The 26,648-nt window shown below is 55.0% G+C and overlaps 2 protein-coding genes across 8 annotated transcripts in view; both read left to right on the top strand.

Moving 5' to 3' along the window:
* Positions 1 to 19,800, top strand: part of TBC1D2 (TBC1 domain family member 2) — a 59,636-nt gene extending 39,836 nt beyond the window's left edge. For 4 of the 5 annotated variants that reach the window (XM_037850890.1, XM_037850891.1, XM_037850893.1 and 1 more), the window contains 7 exons: positions 4,776 to 4,886; positions 6,153 to 6,340; positions 7,217 to 7,693; positions 15,434 to 15,554; positions 18,034 to 18,219; positions 18,886 to 19,007; positions 19,554 to 19,800. In XM_037850890.1, coding sequence (XP_037706818.1) covers positions 4,776 to 4,886; positions 6,153 to 6,340; positions 7,217 to 7,693; positions 15,434 to 15,554; positions 18,034 to 18,219; positions 18,886 to 19,007; positions 19,554 to 19,764 — 1,416 coding nt within the window. In that variant the 3' untranslated portion in view covers positions 19,765 to 19,800. The remainder of the gene's footprint in view (positions 1 to 4,775; positions 4,887 to 6,152; positions 6,341 to 7,216; positions 7,694 to 15,433; positions 15,555 to 18,033; positions 18,220 to 18,885; positions 19,008 to 19,553) is intronic. The other variant, XR_005219069.1, reaches the window with a different exon arrangement.
* A 711-nt stretch (positions 19,801 to 20,511) lies between these two features.
* The window catches only part of CORO2A (coronin 2A), a 58,103-nt gene continuing 51,966 nt past the window's right edge, over positions 20,512 to 26,648 (top strand). Inside the window, exon 1 of one of the 3 annotated variants that reach the window (XM_037850896.1) lies at positions 20,512 to 20,636. The gene's annotated coding sequence lies outside the window, so the exon portion shown is untranslated. Of the gene's footprint in view, positions 20,637 to 24,059; positions 24,183 to 24,471; positions 24,547 to 26,648 lie in introns of those variants that run through there. The other 2 variants (XM_037850894.1, XM_037850895.1) reach the window with 2 other exon arrangements.

Below are 26,648 nucleotides of genomic sequence, written 5' to 3' on the forward strand. Positions count from 1 at the left end.
GAGGAGAAACATCTGGTAGGAATCTTTCATCCTGGACCAGCCAGTCATCTCCCCTTCCCCTCACTTGGACTCAGTATGGGAAAGGCACTGAATCAGCAGACAGGAACCCTCCCACCAGGGACATAAGATTTTAAAATCTCACAGCAGTGAAAAATACCTAGTGAACAGGGGAGGACATTTCAAGGCCCAGGTCAGTAAGGGACAAAGAGACTGAGAAAATGTGAATAGAATCACGTTTCCAGCCCTGTGCTCGGAGGCAAAGCAGCCTCGGAGGACAATTAAGTTACCAAACAGGCCATCTGCTGGACAGTCTACCCACCCTGTACAGAAACCCAGCCTTGTTTTGGCTGAGAAATAGGGAAGACCCAACTGTTAAGGCAGGGCCCCAAAACAAACCCAGGTCTTGCTAGCTGGTGGAAAATAGAGCGCCACTGGAAGCCAGCAGATTTGTGTTACCACACAGAGTGAACTTGCTGGGTGCCCAGTGCCTACTTCCCATCCCTGTGGCAGGCCACGGTGGTGCCTGATTTTGAGGGGGAATCTGGGGTGCAGAGCCAATCTGACAACTGGCCAGGGAGAAAAACAAAGAGAAGATAGAGATCAAAGTCAACCAACAAGAAAACCTTAGGCAAAAGAGAGAAAACAACCTCCAGAATAAACCAATCAAGAAAATCAGATGTCTAGACAGCAAAAAATCATGAGCCACATCAGGAAACAGGAAGATATGGCCCAGTCAAAGGAAGAAACTAACATTTCAACTGAGATTCAGGAGTTGAAACAACTAATTATAGATGTTCAAACAAATCTTTTAAATCAAATCAACAAGGTGAGAGAGAATGTGACAGAAGAGATGAAGGATCTAAAGAAAACTCTGGGGATTGTAAGGAAGAATTCATGAGCTTGAACAAACAAATGGCAGAACTTTTGGGAATGAAAGGCATAATAGAAGAGATGAAAAACACAATAGAGACATACAACAGCAGACTTGGAGAGGGAGAAGAAAGGATCAGTGAACTAGAAGACAGAACATCTGAAATCCTGCATACAAAGGAACAGATAGGGCAAAGAATGGAAAAATATAAGCAGGGTCTCAGGGAACTGAATGACAACATGAAGCACACGAATATACCTGTTACACGTGTCCCAGAAGGAATAGAGAGGGGAAAGTGGCAGAAGGAATAAAAGAGGAAATAATCAATGAAAGATTCCCAATTCTTAAGAAAGACATAAAATTACAGTCCAAGAAGGACAGTGTACCCCAAACAGAATTGATCCAAATAGACCTACTCCAGGACACTTACTAATCAGATTTTCCAATGTCAAAGAGAGAATTCTGAAAGCGAGAGAAAAGCAATCCATCACATACAAGGGAAGCTCTGTAAGACTAAGTGCGGATCTCTCAGGAAAAACCATGGAGGCAAGAAGGCAGCGGTATGACATATTCAAGATATTGAAAGAAAAACTGTTAACCAAGAATTCCATATCCAGCAAAACTGTCCTTCAAAAATGAGGAAGAGTTTAAAGTATTTACAGATATACAGACACTGAGAGAGTTTGTGAACAGGAGACCTCCTCTACAGAAAATACTAAAGAGAATGCTACAGACAGATAGGAAAAGACAGAAGAGAGGTTTGGAGAAGATTGTAGAAATGAAGATAGCAGGAGCTAGAAAGAGCATAGAGATTGGGCATTTGATGTCGAAGGAGTATAAAATGTTCTAGAGGACTGATTGTGTAGCTCTAGAAATGGATAGCACAAATATTGTGTTGGTAGCTGTGCTGGTTTATATATTTATGTCTCCCAGAAAAAGCCATATTCTTTAATGCATTCTTGTGAGGGCAGACATATTAGTGTGGATTGGGTTGGAACCTATTGGTTCAGTGTCCGTGGAGATGTGACCCACCCAACTGTGGATGATAACTCTGATTGGATAATTTCCATGGAGATGTGGCCCTGCCCATTTAGCATGGGCCTAGTTTAGTTTACTGGAGCAATATATAAGCTCAGATAGAAGGAGCTCATAGCTAGCTGGAGCTGAGACAGACATTTTGAAGATGGCCTTTGGAAGCTGATGCAGACATTTTGGAGAATGCCATTTTGAAATGCAGCCTAGGAGCAAGCAGACACCAGCCATGTGTCTTCCCAGCTAACAGAGATTTTCCGGATGCCAATGGCCTTTCTCCAGTGAAGGTACCCTTTGTTGATGGACGCTTTATGGCCTTAAGCCTGTAACTTTGTAACTAAATAAAACCCCTTTATAAAAGCTGACCCATTTCTGGTGTTTTGCATTTGGCAGCATTAGCAAACTGGAACAGTAGCACAATATTGTAAGTACACTGAAAAAAGATGACTTTGAATATGGTTGAAAGAGAAATGTTAGAGGTTTGTATGACACCAGAAGAAAAGATAGAAGATAAAGATAAAGACTGAGACTGTATAGCTTAGAGAAACCAAGAATGGTCAATGAGTGCGATTAAATGTACAAATATAAGAATGTTTTTGGAAGGGGGAGCAGCAAGAAGGAAAGAAGTTGTGAGGTATGCAACCAGGTGAATGGACTGTGAGGACAGTAGGTTGAGTGAAATAAGCCAGAAATGAAAAGGCAAACATTATATTGCCTCACTAATGTGGACTAATAATAAGGTGTAAACTGAGAATTGAATCTGGGCCCATGGGTTATAAGGGGAAGGCTGGTGTAACAGTTAGATTGTAAGCCCTTACAGCAGTCACATTTATTCATGAGTTGTAACAGTTATTCCTAAATTTTGAGATTTTGAGCTGTTTGTGTGTGATGTGGTCAGACCCGGGAGCTTTGGGTGTCGGTGTGGCACCTGGGACTCAGCAGAGTTCGGCGGCTGTGAGTGTCGGCACAGCCCCATGAATCAACTGTGAAAGAGGCCGAAAAGGAGATCAGACTTCGATTGGAGATATGAACGAATCAGACTTGGTCAAGATTGGGGTATTGCAGACTAAAGAATAGAGAATGATATTAACTGTGTTTTAAAACTTTGGCTTCTGTGTGGGACCAAAGGAAGAGATGGTTATATGCTACAAAATCTTTATTTTCTGTAGCACACTATATAACTTGTATGGTCAGTTTACTCAAATGCCATAATTGCATGGAGCCTTGACTAGGGTGTGAGATCTTGTTGGTTTGTACAGGTTAGCATGAAGCCCCTGAAACAACCCAGAGTAATTTGGGCAGAGAATAAAAAATATTTGCAAAGCTCCCTTGAGGGACTGTGGACAAATGTGGAAATATTAAACTTCCCCAGCTGGGGAATTCCTGATACTCTTGCCAGCATTGGGGACCACCAGCTCAGGAGGTTGAGCCCTCGATCTTAGGGCTTGCCCTTATGAAGCCTGTTGCTGCAAAGGAGAGGCTAAGCCTACTCATAACTGTACCTAAGAGTCATCCCCAGAGAACCTCTTTTGTTGCTTAGATGTGGCCTCTGTCTAAACCAACTTGGCAGGTCAACTCACCGCCCTACCCCCAACATGGGACATGACTTCCAGGGGTATAAATCTCCCTGGCAATGTGGAATGTGACTCCCAGGGATTAGCCTGGACCCTGCATTGTGGGATTGAGAAAGCCTTCTGGACCAAAAGGGGGAAGAGAATTGAAACAAAATTAAGTTTCAATGGCTGAGAGATTTCAAATGGAGTTGAGAGGTCACTCTGGAGGTAACTCTTATGCATTATATAGATATCTCTTTTTAGTTTTTAGTGTATTAGAATAGCTAGAAGGAAATATCTGAAACTGTTGAAGTGCAATCCAGTATCCTTGATTTTTGAAGGCGATCTTATAACTACGTAGATTCTATGGTGTGACTGTGTGATTGTGAAAACCTTATGGCTCACACTCCCTTTACCCAGTGTATGGACAAATGAGTAGAAAAATGGGGACAAAAGGTAAATGAAAAATGCAGAGGAGGGGGATATGGGACATTTTAAGTGTTCCTTTTACTTTTATTTTTATTCTCATTTTTATTTTTTGGATTAATGAAAATGTTCAAAAATTAATTGTGGTAGTGAATGCACAACTATATGATGATACTGTGAACAATTGTTTTACACTTTGGATGATTGCATGGTATGTGAATTTATTTCAGTTAAAAAATTTTTGAAAAAAAAAAAACAAAAACCAGCCAAACACCCAGGGCTCAAATCAAAAAAACAACAGGAGAAGAATTATAAGTAAGTTGTGGTACATTTGCCCACTAGAATCATCATCAGACACTTAAAATGATTACTGACAGTTTAGGTTGCAACATAGAAAGGTATTTACAAAGTGATACTAAGTAAAAAATTGCCACCCAAAGTTGTTCAATATGATTGCAAGAATATAATAAAATATGTTTGTTTGAAAAACAAGCACTACTTAAGCACTTATATGTTTTGTTCCCTGCACTTGGTCTTATCACGTGTTACTTCATTCGGTCTCCCCACTGCCCAGTGGAGTCATTGGTGTTTGCCCTTTTTTACAGATGAGGAAACTGAGGGTCAGAGTGGGGCAGTGACCAGCCTGAGGCCTCCTAGCCAGGACAACAGAGCCAGGGTTGAATCCCAGGCCTGGTGCTCTCCCTGCCACACCTTTAGAGAACAGGGTTATGGGGGAACATTTTTTTTCTCTTTTCAGACTTCCTTTTCTGTTGCCATTTTTGGAAATTTCTAAAGAAAGGAATTGTTGACGGATGTTGGAGGGTGTGGCTCCCCAGGACCAGGGCGATGTTTTTGGCGCCACCCATGAATTCCCCCTGTCTCCTTCTCTGCAGGATGACATGGAAGCATACCGGACCCAGAACCGCTTCCTCAACTCCGAGATCCACCAGGTCACTAAGATCTGGAGGAAGGCGGCTGAGAAGGAGCGGGCCCTTCTGATGAAGGTGAGATGCCAGTCCCAGCCGCCCCCAGGCCCACCCACCTGAGTCCCTGAGCCACCCGCCCTACCCCACGCTCTCCTCACCTGTCCGCACTCCGCTGGGCCGAGCCCTGCCCAGGCTGACTGTCCTCTGTCCAGGAGTGTTCGCTGGCAGGTATGGAGCAAGAGAAACAAGCCTGGTTCCTGCAGGGAGTTGGACACACAGGATGCTTTGGGGGCCCAGAGAGAGGGAGGGAGGTCAAGGAAGGCTTCCTGGTGGAGGTGCTAAAGAAGAGCTGGTGTCATCCAGGCAGAGTGGAGCACTCACAGAGGGCCTGGGGAGTGGGGGGCCAGCAGGGAGGAGCGTGGCCTGTATTCACAGGGCCCTGGGGAGTTAATGCAAGGTTTTGAGGGGAGGCACCCAGTCAGACTTAGGTTCTGGAAGCGCTGCTGTGGCTGCCCCATAGCACGGATGTGAGGTGGGACTGGAGCAGGCAGACGGTCCAGGGCTTGTAGCCAAAATCCCTGATAAAGGGGGTGAGGGGACCCAGGAAGTGGCCCTGGCGATAGAGGAGGCAGAGGGGGACGTAGTGAACAGCTGGGGAGTGGACTCAGGGCTGCCTCGGAGCCTGTGCCTGGTAAATGTTTGGAGACAGTGGCCCAGTGCGGGGGTCCCTGCCTGCCATCCCGGGGGAAGCTGGCAGCCGGGCGGCCCAGAGGCCACAGCAGCGCTGCCAGGCAGATTGCAACAGGCCCTTAGGGAGGAAGAGAGCAAGGACCAGAGGTTCCTGGACATGCCCGGTTCCACGCGGCCTGTGTGAATAGAGGCAGAAGTCCAGGACAAGGGGCGGGGGCGGCATAGGGGACACAAGCTGCAAGTCCTTCCATGGCTCTACTCGGGGAAACCATTGTGTGCCCAGCGCACGTTAGCACATCTGGTCCTCACCAGGATCTGGGGGTAGACCCTGTGAGCCCCTGCACAGAAGCAGCCAGGGTGCAGAGAAGTCAGATGACTTGCCTCAGGCCACGCGGCTGCAGGTTGGGGGGATGCCCTGCCCCCCACCCTCCTTCTGACCCCGGCCCTGGCCTGCCCTCTCTTGCCGGGAGTCCTTTCTGCCTTGCTGGAGATTCTTGGGCTCAGGGCCTGTCTCCTGGCTCCTGTCTGAAGGGCTGGGGCTGGGGGGAAGGGCTATGCTGCCCAGAAGCTGCTCAGGCCTCGGGCTTTCGGGGCGGCCCTGTCCCCCACCCCCTCACCATCCCCGGTGACAGGCTCTGGCCTCCCCGCCCACAGTGCGCCTACCTCCAAGCCAAGAACTGCCAGGTGGAGAGCAAGTACCTGGCCGGGCTGCGGCAGCTGCAGGAGGCCGTGGGCAGCGAGGCCGGCGAGTGCTCGGAGCTGCTGAGGCAGCTCACCCAGGAGGCGCTGCAGTGGGAGGCCGGCGAGGCCGCGGCCACCAGCGTCGGGCTGAGCCCCATCAGGTGAGCCCAGCACCGGGTCCCGCTGGCGAGCGCCACACTGCTCAGCCGGGGAGGTGCAGGCTCAGGGGAGGCAGCCCCTTGTCCGGGGCCACACAGCCCAGGACACAGCTGTGTCTCCAGAGCCCTGTGGGTGTGGGAGGGGTGTTATAAGGCCCCAGTGGACCGGGATGTTCAATGCAGCAGAAGGGGCTGGGACAACAGCCCCCAAGGGCCGGTGGGCCAGCAGCAGGACCCAGGTTTTAGAGCCAGACCCAGCTTCTCACTGTGTGACCCTGGACAAGTCACCCACCTCTCTGAGCCCCAAAGGCTGCCTCCATCAGCTGGGGCTGCACCCTGCTTTGCAGGATCATTAGCATTAAATGCAAAAGCACAAGCCTGGCCTGTACTAGAGGCAGACAAACATCAAATAAATGAACAGCCATTGGGAATGGGCCCCAGCTCTCCTGTCTCTGCTGGTCATTGGTGCCATCTGCCCCCCGTCCAGCCCTGGGCTCGCTGGCTGGGTAAGTAGGATTCCATATTAGCTGTGCAGGGCTCCTTGGGCCTTAGGCTGCAGGGAGTAATAAAAGGATCCTTTATGTTTGCACTGGATGGATGAATAAATAAATGCCTATCAAACACCTGCTGTGTACCAGGCTCCATCTGAGCCCCCAGCAGTTTACAGCAGAAGGTCCCACTGAGTCTTCCCAAGGCAGAGCGGGAGTACCTGGGCCCATTTTACAGATGAGCACACTGGGGTGCGGAGGCCTGAGGTGAACTGCCCTGTGCTGAGTGGCGAGCCTGCAGTGGGGCCAGGGCCGGGGCAGACCTTGTGAGCCCCGCCCAGGGTCAGCCCCCCTCCCTGCCCCTTGTCACTAACCCGGGCTTCCCCGGCAGTGAGTACGACGAGTACGGCTTCCTGACGGTGCCCGACTACGAAGTGGAGGACCTGAAGCTGCTGGCCAAGATCCAGGCGCTGGAGGTGCGCTCCCACCACCTGCTGGCCCACGAGGCGGTGGAGCGGCCGCTGCGGGAGCGCTGGGCGGCCCTGGGCGAGCTGGCGCCCTCGGCCGAGCTCAAGCAGCTGCTGCGGGGCGGTGTGCCCCGCGAGCACCGGCCACGCGTCTGGGCCTGGCTGGTCCACCGCCGCATCCAGACCCTGCAGGCCCCCGGCCGCTACCAGGAGCTGCTCAGCCGCGGCCAGGCCGGCCAGCACCCCGCCGCCCGCCAGATCGAGCTGGACCTGAACCGGACCTTCCCCAACAACAAGCACTTCACCTGCCCCACCTCTGACTTCCCTGACAAGCTCCGCCGGGTGCTGCTGGCTTTCTCCTGGCAGAACCCCACCATCGGCTACTGCCAGGGCCTGAACAGGTGAGCCGAGACCGGCCAGGGCCACCTTTCCCCTGCAGGCCACATCCACACCTCGGCCTGGGGCCTCAGAGAACGCTGGGGAGGCGGGGGGGGGGGGGGGGCACACAGGAGGCTCGCTCCTCACCGGGCCTGTGGGAGCAGGTGGGCGGAAGGCCAGGGCCCAGAGCACGGGGAATCCCGGGGCCGAGTGTCTCCTTCTGTGTTCCTGAGCGCTCCCCCACGCACCGCATGCGCTGCGCCCGTGCTCACATATACCCGACCGTCTGCAGCAGGGGTCATCACTTTAAAGGAACAGAAACCCACTCAGAGGAGCCCAGGAGAGAGGAATTTGTCACTGTCACTGGGAGCTCTCAGAAACTGGGAAAAGGAAACAGCCGCGACCAGGTGGTCCTGGGCTCGGGGCCACTGCTGTTTCCAGCAGGGTTGCGGCCCGCACAAGACCAGGGGGTCCTTCACGCTGCAGTGCAGCCGCGTCCCCTGAGCCGTGGTCTCTGGCCTCTCACTCATCTGCATGTCTGCTTCCTGCTCGGCAGACCAGCCTCTCTCCCCACCCAGTCCTCAGACACTTGGGGCCCTCCAGGCTGTCAGCTGGAGACCTCAGCCAGCCTGCGCCAGCCCCGAGTTCCCAGAGGATCTGATGGGCCCAGCTGGGGGCGGGTTTCCACTTCCAGTCCAGTCTGCTGGGCCAGGGGAGTGGGGCTGGCCTGGGTCACCCGGATCCTAGGGCTACCCCTCCAGGACCACGGACAGGGGCTCCCATGCCTTCGTTCAGAATAGGCCGCATGTGGCATTTATGTAACACATAAGGACCGTCCCTACTCATATTTGAATGGTTCCCAAGAGCAGATATTTCTATAAAATTTGTATACAGTTACTGGGAATTCAGAGTTAACTCCCAACAATAACGTCTCTAATCCTTCTTGAAAAATACATTCAGATGTCCTGCTGCTCTGAGTGTTTGCCATGGGTGATACCTGTAGGCATGCATTCATTCATTCATTCAGCAGCTGAGCAAAAGCTGTGCACAACTCCTCTCTGTTTGAACATTTTAGAATCCACAAGGGCAAAACTTGCAAAACCCCTTTATGAAGAGCTTCAAAGGGAGCTGGAAGCTAAGGAAATTAGTAAGAATATTCTTTTTTTTTTTTTTTTTTGCTTTTTCATTTTACAGAAGGGTTTACTGAAATTTCTGTAAGTTGTATATTTACAAGCTTCATGCAAAATGTTTCCATTTTCCTTTTTCCTGAGCACATTTGTCTTCTAGTGATATATACCTATACTTTAATTTCTATCATGTTTTTCCATATTTGGAAGAAGAGCATTGTTTATTGTTATTTGAATTATGGAACTCAAAAGATTTTTAATCAAAGTCATGAGTAATTTAATGGTTGTTTTTAGCCCATCCTCTTAAGATTCTCAGGTTTTGTTTGCTCAATTGGTTGCTTGGTTTGGTGCTTTAGCCACTTGTCAGATCTAGCAAGGAGTAGCAAACAGGTCTAGCAAACAGCTGGAAATGTGAGCCCCAGATTATGGGGGGAACATTGAGGCCCAGACCAGGGATCTAATCCCCCAAACGTGAGCACACATTGCTCTTTCTCCTAAATTACCACCACAGCTTCTTCAAGAGACTCTGCCTACCTTCTCCCCTCTTCAGATCATTTTCTACGGGTCATTTACCATAGCTTTTTTTTTTTTTTTTTTTTTTCCATTTTATTTTGAAATATATTCAAAGTTATAGGAACGGTTGCAAAAACAATACAAACCCCATACACAGAACTCCAGCATTCCCTGACCCTCCCCATACCCCGATCCACTAACTTTAACATGTTGTCAGACCACTATTTCTTTCCCTCCCTCCCTCTCTCCCTATCTATCATCCATCATCTATTGCTCTGTCTTCTGAACATGAGAGCTAGCTGCACACATCCTTGAACAAACACTATAATTCACATATACAATTCCCATGAACAAGAACATTCTTTTATGCAATCCCATTAAGCGCAGCTAAGAAGTACAAAAGATTTCAACAATGATACAAAGCTTACATTCTATATTTATTTCCTTTTCCTTATGTCTCTACTGTGTCCCTTTGAGCCTCCTGTCCTCCATCCTCAGATCCCATCCAGGGTCCTCCTTGGCATTCAATTGGCATCTATTTAGACTGTCTTTTTTTTTTTTCTCTCAATTGTGGAAACATATATACAGCCTAAAACTTCCCCTTCCACCCCCTCCCTAGCCTTCCATTAGTGGGATTAATCAAATTCAGAATGTTGTCATGCTATCAGCTTCCCACCATCCATTACTAGAAATTTTCCTTCACCTCAAACAGCAACCCTACATTCATTTCTTAACTCCCCATTGCCCCTTCCCCCATTTCTCTTAACCCAAACTCTACTTTTCATCTCTATGGTCATATTCTCTGATAATTTCTTTGTGTTTACTGTGGGGCTTAAAATTAAACTCTTAAATCCGTAACAATCTTGTTTTTCTTTGATACCAACTTAATTTCAATAGGACACATAAACTATGTACCTATACTCCTCCATTCTCCCACCTTTAGATAGTTCTTTCAAAAATTACATATTTTACATTGAGTTCAAAACCACTGGTTTGTCATTAGAGTTCGTGTGTTTTATATCATGTAGGAAGTAAATAGTGGAGTTACAATTCAAAAATTATTGACTTCTATTTGTATTCCTTTGTGGTCAGAGATTGTGCTTTGAATATTTTCAATTGTTTTTTTGTTTTTCTGTTTTTTAATTTATTGAGGCTTGTTTTATGTCCCAGCATATGGTCCATTCTGGAGAAAGATCCGTGATCACTAGAGAAAAATTAGTGTCCTGGTGATTTGGGATGTAAGGTTCTATATATGTCTGTTAAAATTCTCTATATCTCTTTCTCCTTTCTTTGTTTCTCTGTCAGTAGGGCTCCCTTTAGTATCTGAAGTAGGACAGGTCTTTTATTGGCAAACTCTCTCAGCATTTGTTTGTCTGTGAAAAATTTAAGCTCTCCCTCAAATTTGAAGGAGAGTTTTGCTGGATAAAGTATTCTTGGTTGGAAATTTTTCTCTCTCAGAGTTCTAAATATGTCATGCCACACTGCCTTTTCGTCTCCATGGTGGCCGCTGAGTAGTCACAACTTAGTCTTATGTTGTTTCCTTTGTGTGTGGTGAATTGCTTTTCTCTTGCTGCTTTCAGAACTTGCTCCTTCTCTTCAGTATTTGAGAGTTTGATCAGAATATGTCTTGGAGTTGGTTTATTTGGATTTATTCTATTTGGAGTTTGCTGGGCATTTATGCTTTGTGTATTTATATTGTGTAGAAGGTTTGGGAAGTTTTCTCCAACAGTTTCTTTGAATACTCTTTCTAGACCTTTACCCTTCTCTTCCCCTCTGGGACTCCAGTGAGTCTTAAATTTGGACATTTTATTTTATCTGTCGTATCCCTGAGATCCTTTTCGATTTTTTTGATTTTTTTCTCCATTGTTTCTTTTGTTCTTTCGTTTTCTGTTCTGTGGACCTCTAGGACACTGAGTCGTTGTTCAGCTTCCTCTAATCTTGTATTATGAGTATCCGGAGTCTTTTTAATTTGGCCAACAATTTCTTTTATTTCCATAAGATCTTCTATTTTTTTATTTAATCTTGCAATTTCTTCTTTATGCTCTTCTAGGGTCTTCTTTATGTCCCTTATATCCTGTTCCATGGTCTTCTTTATGTCTTTTATATCCTTTGCCATGTTTTTGTTCCTCGATTGTGATTGTTTGATTAATTGTGCCAAGTACTGTGTCTCCTGATATTTTGATTTGGGTGTTTGGGATCGGGTTCTCCATATCGTCTGGTTTTATCATATGCATTAAGATTTTCTGTTGTTTTTGGGCTCTTGGCATTTGCTTTGCTTGATAAGTTTCTTTCAAGTCATAAAAAAAAAAAAAATACCAATCTAATTTTTCAGAAATACAAGCTGGTGGCGTATACTTTCTCCAACTAACCAGCAGATGGCCTCTGCAAGTCACCTATACCCCTCAAGTCAGTTCTCTCCAACTCTGTCTCTGTGGTGTGTGGGGAAATGATTTTTGTGGGGTTCAGTTGGTGAACTCAGTTTGGGTTTGTTGTTGGAGCTGTCTGCCCTGAATGTGGTGCGTGTGTCTGGGTGGTCAGGGAGGCAGGGGCCGCTTTAATGTTCAAATCTCCCAGGTGTTCCCGGAGATTCAAGGCTGTTGCAAGAGTCTAAGCCTTCATTTCAGTTTTGCCCCAGATTTTCTCTGTTGCTGACCCACAAACCACCGGCATTGACGTAGCGTCCCTGGGTTTTCTGAGCGGGCCTCCCTTCTCAGCTGTGATCTTCCAGGACCTCTGCTGAGGGAAGGCTGTGCTACATCACTAGTGTGCGTCATGCCTCAAGGGAAGCCCCGGGCCGCCGGGCCATGCAGGGGTGCTCTCTGCCTGATGCAAAGATTAGCCTATAATTCTTGACTGGTGTAAGTTCTGAATGAAAGGCAGGTAGTAGAGCTGGGCCCCACCCCTTTCCTCTTAGAGAAGATAGATGCCCTAGGGGTAGGTCATTAGCATTTCAATGGTCTCTCTCTGCCTGTGCCACACCCCTGTCTGGGTCACAGAACTGGGATCTGAAAATGGCCAAGGCTTTCTCCACTGAGTCGAAAAAAGGAACAGAGCTAGTCCAAGGCGACCTTCTGGCTCTCCAAGGTCAGTCGTCACCTAAAGCCTCTGTCTGCTTGTTGGGGATTCGTCTCTCATAGTGAGCAGTTCACACTCACTAATTAAAACCCCAGTTGGAGCTCAGCTGAGCTATATTCGCTTGCTGGGAGAGAGCTTCTCTCTGGCACCACGAGGCTTTGTAGCTCAGGCTGTGGGGGAGGGGTCTCCCGATTTGGATCTGCAGGTTTTACTTACAGATTTTATGCTGTGTTCTTGGGCATTCCTCCCAATTCAGGTTAGTGTATGAGTGGATGGTCACGTCTGTCCCCCTACAGTTATTCCGGATTATTTACTAGTTGTTTCTGGTTTTTTTAGTTGTTCCAGGGGGACTACTTAGCTTCCACTCCTCTCTATGCCACCATCTTAGATCCAGAATATTCATTTTTATGTTTCATGTCAGTAGTCAGGTGGGAACCAACACTTAGCAAGAGCTCCTGGGTGCTGGGCGCTTCCCATCCCTGGAACCAGGCATTTGACCCTCTGGAAATCCCCGGGGGTGGGCCTGACGCCCCCACTGCACAGGCAGGGCCAGAGGGCCCCAGAGCTGCGTCCCTCCCACCACCCCACCCGGAGGGCTCCAGAAGCACTTTCTCCTGTCGCCGTGACCGCTGAGTCACTTATGGAGTCAGCCACCTCAGGCTGAGGCCCTGGGGGTCCAGTCTGTGCTGAAGGGGCAAGCGGGAACCCCCAAGGCAGGAGGGGCCTGGAGGTGAGCCCCCTAAAGGAAAGCAGCTTCTTCCCAGGTGGAAAGAGGCAGCACAGGCTGCAGAGGGGTGCACAGGAGCAGCTGAGACCGGGAGAGGCAAGGGTACCCCAGAGACGGGGAGGGACACCCCGAGGCCCTTCCTTTTTCTTTATTTCCCTCAAATTTTTATTGTGGTGACATACAGACAACATTTCCCATTTTAACCCCTTTCAAGTATATGAGTCAGTGTGTCAACCACATTCACAGTGTTGTGCTGTCATCACCACCATCCTTTTCTAGAACTTTCCATCACCCCAAACAGAAACTCTGTGCCCATTAAGCCTTACCTCCCGCAGAAGGTGTTTCTCTGAATGCTGATTCCACTGTTGTTGGAGAGCAGGTAGTTGGTGTGTAGGCGGCATTTGCACTGCTGCTCGCGCCACCTGGAGGCAGCCCTGGGAACTGCAGTGGGCCCTCAACAGGACAGAGCCTGCTTCTAGGGCCACAACTCCAGCCCGCCTAGAGGGTGACAGCACAGTGCTGATTTAGAGCAAACGGTTTAAAGCCAGTCCCTTCTGAAAAAGATTTCCTGACTCCCTAATAGAAGGGGAGCGCTTTGAAAGTCGTTTGTTCTTTCCCCCACCCACCCGTGTCCGTGCTCTCCCCGATGGCTCCTTTGCGGCCTTCTGGGCCCTGAGTGCCTTAAGTGGGAGTCCAGCTGAGCCCTAGCCCCCGGCAAGCCCTGTGGGGCCCGCGGCCTCAGAGGTCTGAACGATGCTGGCAGCTGAGCCCCAGCCTTCTACATCCTGAGGCTCCTGGGGGTGGGGGTGGGGGGTGCAGAGAGCTCCAGGCTGGACTCGGGGGTCCCAGCTCCTGTCCACTCTGCCAACTGGCTGTGTGGCCTCCAGCAAGGCCCTTCTGGGCCTCAGTTTCCCTGCACTCTGAGGATGTTGTCTGGACTAGAGACGGCCGGGAGGAAGCAGCTGCCTGGGGCCCTGTCTGAGAGGATCACAGCAGCTTCCAGAAGAGAGTTCCATGATCAGTTGTGTCTGCCCTGGGCACAAAGGGAGCAGTGGCCGGTGTGTCACCTATTAGCTCTCCCAACTCCGTGGCCTCTGGAAGCCCCTTCCCCCAGCTCCAGGAGGTCAGAGCCTCCTGTTTCCCAAGAGACCTGGGCCTGGGCCTCCTCTCCAGGAACCCAACTCCAACTCGGGAGGGCTTCTGCAAATAGTTGAGCCAGAGTGAGGGGAAATTCCTTCCCAACCACGGGAACAGCTGAAGAGGACACCTTTCTTCTTGGGAGACCTGTCCCTGGGTTTGAAAAAGGCCCGTCCCTCAGAGGAAGCTGGAGGCCCTGACTCCAATCTAGTAAGAGCCCAAAGAACCATAAGCCACTGGACGGTGACACGTGCCCTTTGAATGACAGTCCGAGGCTTGAAAGTCTGTGAGCACATCCCCCTGGGGGTGCGCTTTCCATCCGTCAGACCTCATGGGCTTCAGGACACAGGGGCCTCTGTGGCCTTACTGGGCCAGCTTGGGTTGGAGAGTCACCAGGGTTTCTTTACTGCAGGACTCCTCGGAGGCCTTACTAGTGTCACAAGCCTCTCAGGGGGTCAGGAGTAGGCAGCTTTGAATGAGGGACCTGGTGATCCCCCAGCCTCTCTGGAGGCCTGTAGTCTATGGAAGACATATGGGGAAATGTATTCTTGGACCTCTGTGGATATGGCCTGGCAGAAAGAGGATGGAGAAGAAGAGAGACTTCTTGCTCAGCGCCGGGTTTGCAAGTCATGCCCTGTCCCTTGGTCTCATCAGAGACTCAGGATAACCTGGTGCGGGAAGCACAGGAGGAGAAGAAGGATGCGGACTGGGTGCCCGAAATGTGCCTGTGAGGAAAGTGCTGGAATGCTTCCCAGACCTGGGTGGCGTCACTCCCACTTGACAGTTGAAACAGGCTCAGAGGGCAGGCCCTTTGTGGTGCATTTGACATACTGGCTCGGGCCGTCCTCACAACACTCCTCTTAGATAATGTTACCACAAGGGGGCTGAGGCTCAGAGAGGGTAAGTAACATGCCACAGGTCACCCAGCAAGGAGGCGGCAGGGCCCGATTAACGTCCAGCATTGTGACTCCAGAGCCCCTGCTCTGGAATGAGCCCCCTTTACAGATGAGAACTCGGAGGTTCTAGAAACCTGAAAGTCCTCCCCAAAAGTGTGTCTCCTTCCACCCCCCTCAGTGCCAGGAGCCCCAGCCTGGACAGGGAGTAGGGCTGATCTGGTGTGTCCCCAGGCGGCCCGGCAGGCTGAGCCCTCTGTGGGTCACTGCGGCCTCCTCTCGCCCCCCCAGGCTGGCGGCCATTGCCCTGCTGATCCTGAATGAGGAGGAGAGTGCCTTCTGGTGCCTGGTGGCCATCGTGGAAACCATCATGCCAGCTGATTACTACAGCAAGACACTGGTGGCTTCCCAGGTGAGTGGCAGGAGGGCCATCGCGGACTGGGAGCTGTGAGCACAAGGGGCCACTGACCTCGAGGACTGCTGGACGGTCCCAGCGAGCCGTCGGCCCCTGGGACCTCTGTGACCTTCCTACCCCACCCCCACCCCCAAATTGGACACTTGTTATTCCAGTGGTGACGCCATGTCATTAGAGAGTTGGTTGCCTGGGGAGGCAGGGAGAAAAGCTAGTGTCCCTTAACCATTTGCCAGTCAAGACTTTCAAAACAGAGTCCATGTAGCTGGGAGGATGCAGGTGACAGTGACGATTCCTGACACACCTGGCCACTCTGCTGAGAGGCGCGGCCACTCCTGTCATCTCCCTGCCTCCTGCTGCCCCAATCCCAGCCCTCTGCTTCTGCTCGCGCCTGTGTGGCCCTGGCAGGCAGCAGCCCCTCTCGGCCCCCGGGCTTGGCTGCTTTCAGCTGGGAGTAGAGCTGCCTCGGGGCCTGTTGAGAAGTATAAATGCAAAAACCTTGCAAACCTGCCCACTCCATGCTCCTACCACCGCTCCTGTCCTGCGCTTGCTCCGTGTGGCTTTACGGAGGAGAGCCACCCGAGGGGCTGTCTCACTTCCCACCCCAGGCCTCCTGAGGCACCTCTTTCTGCTCCTTTGCCCTGCAGTGGAGGCAGGGACCTGCCCGCCTGTGTCCAGTTCCTCCTTCTGGGGCACCCCCTCCCCAGGTGGGGCGCTCAGGAGGCAGAGGAGGCCCAGGTGTGGAGCTGAGCAGAGAGATCGGGGCAGGGCACTGGTGGCGAGTAGGCAGGAGGTCAGTCATGGAGTGCAGTGGGCTGCATGGACGGAAAACCCCAGGCTGGCAGCAGCTCAGATGGGGATGATTTTTCTCGGATAATGGCAAGGCTGAAGGTGGGCAGTCCGGAGCGGCACCCACTCCTCTATGCCACCAGGAGCCAGGCTCCCTCCAGCCTCTGCTCTGCCATCCTGGCATGGGGCTTTCGCCCTCAGGCTCATCACCTTGTGGTCACAAGATGGCTGCATAACCTCCGGCACCATTGCCACAGTCAAGCCGGAAGGAGCGGGAGGCACGTGCCGCCAATCTGACTCGGCAAACTGCTCCCCCACCCTGCAATTTCCCTGTGTACCTTTTTGGGCAGAACTATGTCACCTGACCTCACTAGTCACAAGGCAGGCTGGGAAATGTGTTGTGGTCTTTTTTTTCCTCTCTTTCTCGAACATCTCTGACAACCGATTTTTCTTTTAATTCAGTTTTATTGAGAAATATTCACATACCATGTTATCATCTACAGTGTGCAATCAACTTGAGCAACCAATTTTTAAAAAGGTGTTGTGATAACATAAATATAACCTGACATTTCCCATTTTAGCCACTTTCAAGTATGGATTCAGTGCTGTTAATTACATTGACAGTGTTGTCTGCCATCACTGCCGTCCATTACCAAAACCGTCCCATCACCCCAGTGGCTTTTTCAGTTATATTTTATTATGGAAAATTTCCAACATATGAAAAAATAGACTAGTATAACGAGCCTCTGTGTGTCCATCACCTGGTCTCAGTAATTATCAACCCAAGGCCATCTTGTCTCCTCCATGGTCCCACCTGCTCCTCCTCCTCCGACTCTTACAGTAAATCTCAGGCACCAGTGAGTTCATCCATAAACCCTTCAGCAGGCCCAGGGGCACCTTAGAGTCAATGGCTACCTAGGTCGATTTTGACCTGGGTACTGGGCCTGCACAGCTGACCCGGGGCCCTGGGGGAGGGAGGGAGGGAGGGGAGCTCCTGGGTGCCCACAGCTGACGGCGAGAGCCTGGCCAGGGTTCAGGTGGAGGGAGGGGCCGAGAAGCCAGCAGCCCTGGGAAGGGGGCAAGAGGAGGTTGAATGGACTATCAGAGGGGCAGGAGGACAAACCCCAAAGGCCATGTCTTGGCGCCACAGAAGGAGCTGGTGGGGGGAGTCACCCACAGGTCAAGAGGGCCAAGGACAGAGCCGGCAGTGGCTGCGTGGAGGGGCTGCTGGGCTCCACTGTGCAGCAGTGTCCGGTGTGGCAGGGCAGCACGGTCCCCATCCCCTGCTCCCAGAACTCACCCCAAACTGCCACAGGGCATCTTGTGCGCCAGGCCCAAAATGGTCATAGAGGTGGCCGTGGGCTCAGTGGTACACACCCAGAGAGGACGCCCCCATTCCCCCAGGGCCTTTAGGCCCAGGTTCCCTGCACTGCCGCGGAGATCAGGCTGGCCCTGAGCTGCTGCTTGGCTGGAGGTCCAGGTGGCCAAAGAGGCCAAAACTCCCTTGGCTAAAGATTGGCTGCCCCCGAGACCTGGGTTCAGAGCCCCAGGCCTGCCACCTCCCCGGGAGCAGCTGGCGGGCTGTGTGCCGAGGGGTGTCGCTTCCCAGCAGGCTCCCAGGGCTGCACGGGGCTGACGGGTCGGGGAGCCCCTTTCCCGGGGCAGTGGTGACCCCTCTCCCGGCCCCCAGGTGGACCAGCGGGTGCTCCAGGACCTGCTCGCGGAGAAGCTGCCCAGGCTGATGGCCCACCTGTGGCAGCACCACGTGGACCTGTCCCTCATCACCTTCAACTGGTTCCTCGTGGTCTTCACAGACAGCCTCATCAGCGACATCCTGCTCCGCGTCTGGGACGCCTTCCTGTACGAGGGCATCAAGGTCGGGGTGCTGCGGGCTTGGTGGGGGGCCGGTCCAGCCCTTTCACCCCTCTGGGCCTGGACCCTGCTCCCTCTGCCGGCGGGGGGGAGACCACACTCACTGCTCCCCCAGCGGGGCTGTGTAAACTGTGAAGTGCTGTGCACACCTGAGGGGAGGCCCTGCCTCTGAAGGCTGCACCCTCAAGGGGGGGGGGGGGGGCAGAGACACAGGTGATGAGGGAGGCACGTCCCTGCCCCCTCCCGCCCCTGTGGCCTCAGGGCGTGTGGCCCCACCTTTGGGCCAGAGCCAGGAGGCTGCAGCCTGGCTCGGGGGCCAGCTCTGCACTGGCCTTGCCGGGAGACCCTGGGCACACTACTCCTGCCCACCTTAGTGCCTTCTCTGCTGTACCTGAATGATGCAGTGCATCTCACAGTCTACAAAGGCCCCCAGACCTGTCACTACATTTAATTCCCATCCAAGTCCCACGTCGTTGTGTTTTATCCCTGTTAAGGCCAACAGGGCCAGCTCCTCGTCCAGGGTCACGAGGCAGTCGGGGAAGAGCTGGGACTCCCATCCCAGTGTCCAGATTCCAAGCTCAGTGCTGTGTTGTTGTCCCCCACTCCCCGGGTTCTCCTCACACTGTGTCCTCTGGCCCTGTGCCCCACCTGAGCCCCACATTGCCCCCAGGTGGTGTTCCGCTACGCCCTGGCCATCTTCAAGTACAACGAGAAGGAGATCCTGAGGCTGCAGGACAGCCTGGAAATCTACCAGTACCTGCGCTTCTTCACCAAGACCATTTGCAACAGCCGGTGAGAGCCCACCCTGGCCCCCCCAGGACCCCCAGGACCCCCAGGACCCTCAGCGGAGGGAAGCCTGGCGCTTGCCCAGTGGGGCTTCCTCAGGGAAACCTTTAGGAGAGCCGCGCCGCCTTCGTGACCCAGCACCCCCTTAACACACATGCCAGGTCTCCCCCTGCCCCTGACACCCACACCCCATGATCCTGCTGAAGAGAACGATGAGAGTTCCGAGAGCAGCCCCCATGTCTGGGCTTTGGTCTTGGTGGGTTCTTCCTAGAATGCTCCTCACCACTTCCCCACCACCGCCATCTTGTTTGCCTGGCCAACTTCTAGCCATTCTTCAAAACTCTGCTCAAGGGTCACCTCCTCCAGGAAGCCCTCCCTGACAGCCCTTCCCCTCTCCCAAGTCCTCACAGCCCAAACTTCCTCCTGCCTTGGTCCCTGTCCCCCTGGGTGGAAACTGCCTCTTTGCTCATTGCTTCCCCCCTGGACTGCGGGATGTGTGGGAAGGCCCCGGGACCGTGCCCTTGGCTGACCGTGCCCCCCGCCCGCCCCCAGGAAGCTGATGAACATCGCCTTCAACGACATGAACCCCTTTCCCATGAGGCAGCTGCGGCAGCTGCGCGTGGCCCACCGGGAGCGGCTGGAGGCAGAGCTGCGGGAGCTGGAGCGGCTCAAGGCCGAGTACTTGGAGACCCAGGCGGGCCAGGGCCGGAGGACCCCGCCTGAGGCCTGCGCCAGCGAAGACGAGGGGGACGGGGAGGCCTGAGCCGGCCCCCCAGTGTCCTTCTCCCCCTTGGCTGCCAGGCAGTGCAGACAACAGCCATGGGGCTGGAGGCTCTGCCCCAATGAGCCTCTTCACTGGAGACCCTGGGCAGGCCCCATCCCCGGCCTCTTGTCCCCACTGCCACAGGGCTGCCCTGAGGCCACTGGCTGGGTTAGGTTTCCTCCTCTGGACACATGCCGGGGAAGCCCCCCCTTCCTCACCTCCCTAGAGAGCACGCCCCCACACAGACGAGCCGAGGAGGGCTGGCTGCATGGGGCAACCTTGCAAATGCCCTAAGCCATATCTACTTTTAAAACTGTAAATATTGAAAATAGTTCATAAGCTTTGGGGCGCACAGGCTTCTCTGTCGGTGACTGTCCCAGGTGTCCCACCACGAGGGGCATCTGTGGCTGCTGCTTCCGCGGGTGTCCCTACAGGGCCAGCTGCCTCCACTCCCCCGGGGGCCTGCACTTTTAGGGTGTCTGCCTTTCTGAGCAGCTGCCTCTCCAGCCCTGGCTGGGCCGGTGCGCCCCACTTCTGTCCTCCCACCGCCAGCTTCACAGGCTGGGCAAGGAGGGGCCCCTCTTCCTCCTCTGAGAAATGGGTAATGGGGAGGTGAGCAGACGGCTGCGGGCCCACCTGTTTCAGGGCTGGAGCTTTAGAGAACCTGCTATGTGTGGGAACTTGGGCCTTCCGTGGTCCCAGTCCGGTTTTGATTCTTCTCGGCCCTTCCAGGTCCTTCCTCAGCAGACAGAGGCTCACTCCACCCCAGGCAAGGCGGGGGCTCAAGGCTGCACAGCCATTTTGGCAACTCTTTTCTCAATAACCCCTGGGCCTGCTGGAGGACCAGTGGGGCTTGAGCTTGGCTCTGTCTGGTACGAAGGAATGGGGTGGGCGGGGGGGGGGGGGGGGGCTCTGGAAAACTGCTGAGGTTAGGGGAAGAGGGCCTGGAACCTCTGGGGACTGATCTAAGGCCACACCCACCCCAGGGCCAGGGCAGGCGCCTCAGCCCCCAGCTGTGTCCCTACGCGGCCCTGGGGAGGGGTGCTTGGGGGCTCGCCGCCTCCCACACTCCTGCGCTCCCAGCGAGGGCTCCGGGTTGGAAGCCCCTCTCGTCTAGAGTGTCCCGGGGAGGGGTCCCTGCATGCACCCCAACAGCCAGGGCAATGTAACCCGAGGCCCGCGTGTGATGAGGGCCTGAGCCTCACAAGGCTCCCAGGAGGGTTGAAGGGGCGGGTGCCGGGCACAGGGGTGGCTCAGCCTACAGAGCGCGTGGCCTGTGACAAGGGACGCGTCACGGGACGCTCTGGGGCCCAGAAAGGGCGGGAGACTCCTGGGAGACAGGGCCAGCCGCCCTCGTGGGGCTCCGGCCTTGAGGTTCAAATTCCCTCCTCAGCAAAACCAAATAAACCACGCGGCAGATAACCGCCCCTTTCTGCCCGCTCCCGGCCCCTCTCCTCCACCCCCAGCAGGGGGGCCGCACTGCCCAGGGTGGGCGACAGTGCCCTCCCTTCTCCCACCGGGAGGCAGGGTGCCTTGCAGTTGACCAGCACCTTGAAACCTCTGGCTCCCACCCTGGCTGCCCCCTGGAGTCACCTTGGAATCACCTGAGTCGCTTTTGGAAATGCCGTGCCCAGAGCCTGGGGGCCGGGGCTCTGAAACCCCAAAGGCTGTGAGGGGAGCTGCCTGTCCTGTAGCAAAGCTCACTCCAGGCCAGCTCAGTGCACAAATAAGACCAGGGCTCAGAGAGGTTCGCCACACAGCCCTGGGGGGGCTGCCCCGCTCTGCAGCTGCCTCGGGGAAGCTGCAGGCAGGGGGAAGTGGGAGAAAGGAAGGATGCTGCCCTGAGCTGGACAGCTCTGTTGCCAGAGGTGCACAGGAGAGCGAGGCTGCAGCAGCACCTGGGGGCGGGGGGGCATGCCCCAAGAGTGTGTGAGGCTGCGGCTGCGGCTGCTGCAGCCTGCACCTTGGGAACCCACCCTCCCCCTGCCTCTCCTGGAGGGCGATCGGAGCCCACCCCCGGTGTCGGGTTCCTGGCCGCATGGCAGCTGTCGCCCACATCCCCAGGGGCTGCCGCCTTCCAGGGCTGGGGGATCCGATCCCTTGCAGCCCCACCTCCCTTCCCTGGGGGGTGGGACCTCATGCTCCAAACATCCCCCCAGAAGCATGGCTCCCAGAGACTGGGGGAGCACGGGGCAGGAGGAAGGGGTTGCATCCCAGGAATAAAGCAGTGGTGTCCCAGGCAGAGGCAGGGCCGAGAGGGCACTTGGAGACACCACCCCCACCCCCGGAGTGGAGGGGCACACTGGCTTCCATTGGATTCTTTGTGTTCAGGGATATAAATCCCAACCATGGAACAAAAGCACAGTCTCCCAGTGGCCCTCAGGAGAGCCCACAGGAGGCCCACCCTGGGGGGGGGGGGGGGCTGAGATCATAGTCTTGGAGGAAGGACTAGGCTGGGGACCCCAAGACAGGCTGGGCAGCTCCAGAGGCTGTTCTGGGAGTGTCCGGAGGCAGCTGGAGCCATTAGCACAGTGGCGAGACCCCTCTCTGGCACGCGGAACTTGAGCGTGGTGGGGGCAGGGGTATTGGGGGGCCCCTGAAGGCTGGCTCCTCCCCTCACACGCGCACACACACCCTATGTTGTGGACGCCCAGGAGGTGGTCACTCACACGTGACAGATTCAACAGAGCAATCAGGTTGATACTGTCTCCAGGCCCGTGGCAGTCGGTGAGGAGGCCCGGGAGAAGGTTCCAGCAGGCGGGCCCAGCTCTGGGGCCAAGCCTGCTGTGCAGCTTTTTGGCAGTGGGCCCTGGGCAGGCCATCCCCGCTGCTGTCTCAGTTTCCCCAGGGGTGCAATGCAATGCATGGTGGGGGGTGGGAGAGAGCCTTCCTCCTCTGGGATGGGGGGTCGGGAATAGGGGGGTGGGAGGGAAGGACAGGAGAAATGTGTTCTCAAAGGAAGCCTGGTGAGGGGTTGTCAGTGGACACTGGCTGGTGACAGCTGCCCCTTCCCCATCACAGAAGGGCCCAGGTGTGTCTGTTGCAGGGGCGCCCATTGGCCATGCCCCCCTGCCCCCTGCCCCTCGGTCCGTATGCTCCCAGCCCCCAGAGATGTCCCTGTCAGACCAGCCTTTCCCCAAGCTCAGGCCCAGGCACCAACCCCACCCCACCCCACTGGCACAGGGTGGGGAGAGGCAGGTTCAAGGCTGCAAGGGTCCGATGTGGGGGCATCCGGGAGGGCTCCCTAGGGGAGGGGGATTGGTGCAGAGCCTGGAAGCGTTAGAAAGGGGAAGAGAATTCCTGGCCGAGGGCACAGCACGAGCAAAGCCACGGAGGTGTGAGAACGCGAGGTGAGTGGGACGTGGGAGGCTGGGGCTGAGCTGAGGTGACTTGCAGCACGATGGAGCCTTGGCTTTGGAAAGGACACAGTGCCCGCTACCAGGACACGGAGAGAAGACCAAAAGGGCAAGGATTTCCCACCACCCTCTGAATTTGTCCGTGTGCTTTATTGAAACCTCAAAGAGCCAGCTCTCCTGCTGGTGCCGGGAGCAGGCGAAGGAGCTGCCTATCGGGCAACACAGGCTGGGGTCAGGGCCGAGGGTGGAAGCCTAGAGGGCCGTGAGGGGCGCTGGGCTTTGCAGCAGGCGGTGCCCACTCAGCTCTGGGCAGGGAGTGGCCCCGTGGATGCCTTTCTCAGGAGAGAACCAAGAGCCCCTAGTACTTAGCCACTCTAAGCCTCAATTTTCTCATCTGTAAAATGGGGATAGTAATAGTGGCTGAAGAAAAGGGTTAATAGGATTAAATGAAATGTATGTGGAGGGGTACACAGTACAGTTATTCACTCAACAAATTCTATAGAAGGCCGGCTATGCGCCGGGGACTGTTCCAGGCCCCAAGGCTGCACCACTCGAAGGCCGCTTCCAAGAGAGACGGTGTGTTGGAGCGACTAGGAGCTTGTTGTCGAGGATTTACTAGCTGTGTGACCTAGAGCGAGTTCCTTAACCTCTCTGTGCCTCAGCTTCCTTCTGGGTAAAATAGGGGCGTGGTAGCCTCAACCTCATTGGCTGGTGTGCCGTAGAGCGAGGTTATGCACACAAGGGGCCTGGGACTGTGCCTTACACGCCGCAGGCGTTGGGCAAAGGCCAGCCGCCATCCCCTCCCCAGGGCCGGGCGTCCTCAGGACGCGGAAGCTGGCGAGGCCGGGCAGCAGCGCCCCCTGGCCGCCGAGGGAAGGAAGAGGGTGCTCCGGGACCCTCGCCCGCCCCCCTGCAGCCGCAGTCGCCTCCCCCAGACCCCCGATTTCGGGGCGCCCCTCCGGTGCCGGGCACTGCGCGCGCACTTGACTGGGCCGGATCGTCTCATCCAGTTCTCAGCCACCCCTCGGGGGCAGAGCCGTCTCCATTTCTCCACGGGGGCAGGTGAGGCTCGAGAGGGCGAGGCCCGAGCTCCAGGCAGCGCGGCCAGGGACCGGCGGTGCGGGGAGCCGGGCGGGCCTGCCTGTCCCCAGGCTCCGCTCGGTGGCCGGGCGGCTCGCCCCAGTCCCTGCGGCGGGTGCGAGCCTGGGCTGCGCCGTGAGCGCGCCCCGAGACCAGCCCCGGGGGGCCAGGAGCGCGGCGAGGGGTGGGGGGGGCAGGGAGGCGGGGCCGGGGCGGGTCCCCACCGCGCCCCCGGGCCGCGCGGGGAGGAGGCGGTGCTGGACGCGGGGACTCGCAGGCGGCGCGGAGCGCGGAGCCGGAGCCGGACGCTGCCGCCGCCGCCGCCACCTGCGCGGCCGTCACCAAGGTAGGGCGGCCCCGCGCCTTCGCGGGCTGCGCGCTGGGCACGGCGGGCGGGACGAGCGCCCGGGCGGCGGTGCTGGGACTCGGCGCGCCGCGGGGCGGACCCGGCGGGACGCGCGGTACCTGGCTCCCGGCCCCTCCGCGTGACCTTGCACAAAGCGCTGCTTCTCTCCGGGCCTCGGTTTCCCCATCGGGAAAGCAGGTGCCCGGGGACCCCTCCTCTCGGGGCCGTGGGGAGGCGCTGCCCCGAGGTCCGGCCTCCCGCCCACAGTGAGGGCCGCTCGCCCAGGGCGCGGCGAGCCGGCCCCGACGCGGCCCGGTGGTGGCTCTGGAGCCCGCGTCGGGCCCCTCCCTCTCCTGGCCGGGTGACCTAATGGCCTCAGCTCCCCGGTCCGGGAAGCGATGGAGGCAGAGCCGCCCCCAGGTCCCTGCCAGCCTGGGCATGCGGGGTGGGGGCCGGCAGGATCTGCCCGCGTAGATCGCCTCGCCGTCTGGGTCCGGGGGGCTTGGGCTGGAGGGGGCCGGCCCTCAGACGCAGACCTGCGTGGGCGAGGCCCACGGGAGCTGTCGCTGCCATCTCAGGGAATGTTTGGCATAGGACGGTCCCGTCCCCTTCTGCGCCCTGGCCAGGTGCTGGTGCCCCGCCCTGTGTGACTGGGCTGCGCAGTGGACCACAGACGGACAACCGAGCCAGGAGGGCCTTGTCTGCCTGGGGGTGGGGCGGGGGCCGAGCCGTGTCTGGGATAGTGTGGCTCCAGGCTTTCCTAGCACAGAGGATGGGGGATCTGGGTTGCTCACCCCCTCCAGTGGGGAGCTCACTAGCTCCAACGGCAGCTTCAGACTCGAATCTGGTTCTCAGTCTGTGCCCTTCCCTTTGGACCAGCTCTGGGCACACAGACACCCCACCCCGGGGCCAGTCATCAGGTATACCTGCGCAGCTCCAGGTCAGCCAGTGCTGTGCCTCCTGCCAGAGCCAATGGGAGCAGAGGTGGAGAGAGGGAGCTGAGGGGTCTGTGGGCCTCTACTCAGCCTTGGGCTTATTCAGAATCCACCTGTGCAGAAAGCCTGGCACTCATTCACCAGGCTTTCTGCACCCTGGGGTTGACAGCTGCCTCAGAGGTCTGGAGAGAGAGGAGACGGAGGGAGCCCTCTCCGGAGCCTTTGTGCCCTTGCACCCTCATCCCCACCTTCTCCCGTCTCCTGCCCTGACCAAGGGAGCAATTCCTGGGAATCAGTTCTGGACTTTCGGGTCTCTCTTGTCCCCTTTGAAACCTGCCCTTCCTATAGCTAAAGAAAGGGAGGGTCCACCTAGGCAGGCGGTGAGCTCCCTGTCATCAGAGGTATGCAAGCAGAGACTGGATGAGCACTTGTGGGGGCAAAGTGACCTTTGACTGCAAATCGCTGAGATCCTAGGGCTGAAATAGAGACCTAGAGAGGAGGCTGCACAGGACATGTGCAAAAGAGTGTTATTAACCCCTCATGATAGCAGACTGAGTAAACTGCTGTTGCTTGAGTGGCATGCCAACATCAGCAGTTAAGTGCTACCTAAATCCTTGTCATCTCTACACATGTATAATCTGGGCCCCATTTTCCTGCTCGGCTAGTCCAAACCATTTGGGCCCAATTTAGGGGCAGAGCAGATGTTAGTTATTTAAAGAGTCATGCTATGCTAATAATTTTAAAATGCACCATGGAATTAGGGAATGTCCAAACCGAAAGGGATTTTTAAGAAACCATCATTGTGCAGATTGGCATCCCCTACTCCCAGACTGACTTGCCAAAGTTTGCTCCGAAAACCAGCATCCCAGCCCAAGGATCCTGATTCCAGGACGAGAACTGTTTACAAACACATGCTGTTCAGCAAATGAGAACAGTCTGTATTTAGCCCTATAAAATCAGCAAAAATAAATAGAAAGGGGTAAAAGTCTGTGCAGGAAAAAAGCTGTAGGGATTCACCAGTGGCTTTTCATTTTGCCGAGCAATCTCACAGCTTGTTACAAAAGCCCATGAAAATGACCCTTGCCCCTAACCCTCAATTTTAGGGATTTACCCCAAAGAACTAACTATAGACCGAGTTGTGTGTACTACTGCTATTTACAAGAAGTT

Source organism: Choloepus didactylus, chromosome 10 (assembly GCF_015220235.1).
Source record: "Choloepus didactylus isolate mChoDid1 chromosome 10, mChoDid1.pri, whole genome shotgun sequence".
Classification (NCBI taxonomy): Eukaryota; Metazoa; Chordata; class Mammalia; order Pilosa; family Megalonychidae; genus Choloepus; species Choloepus didactylus.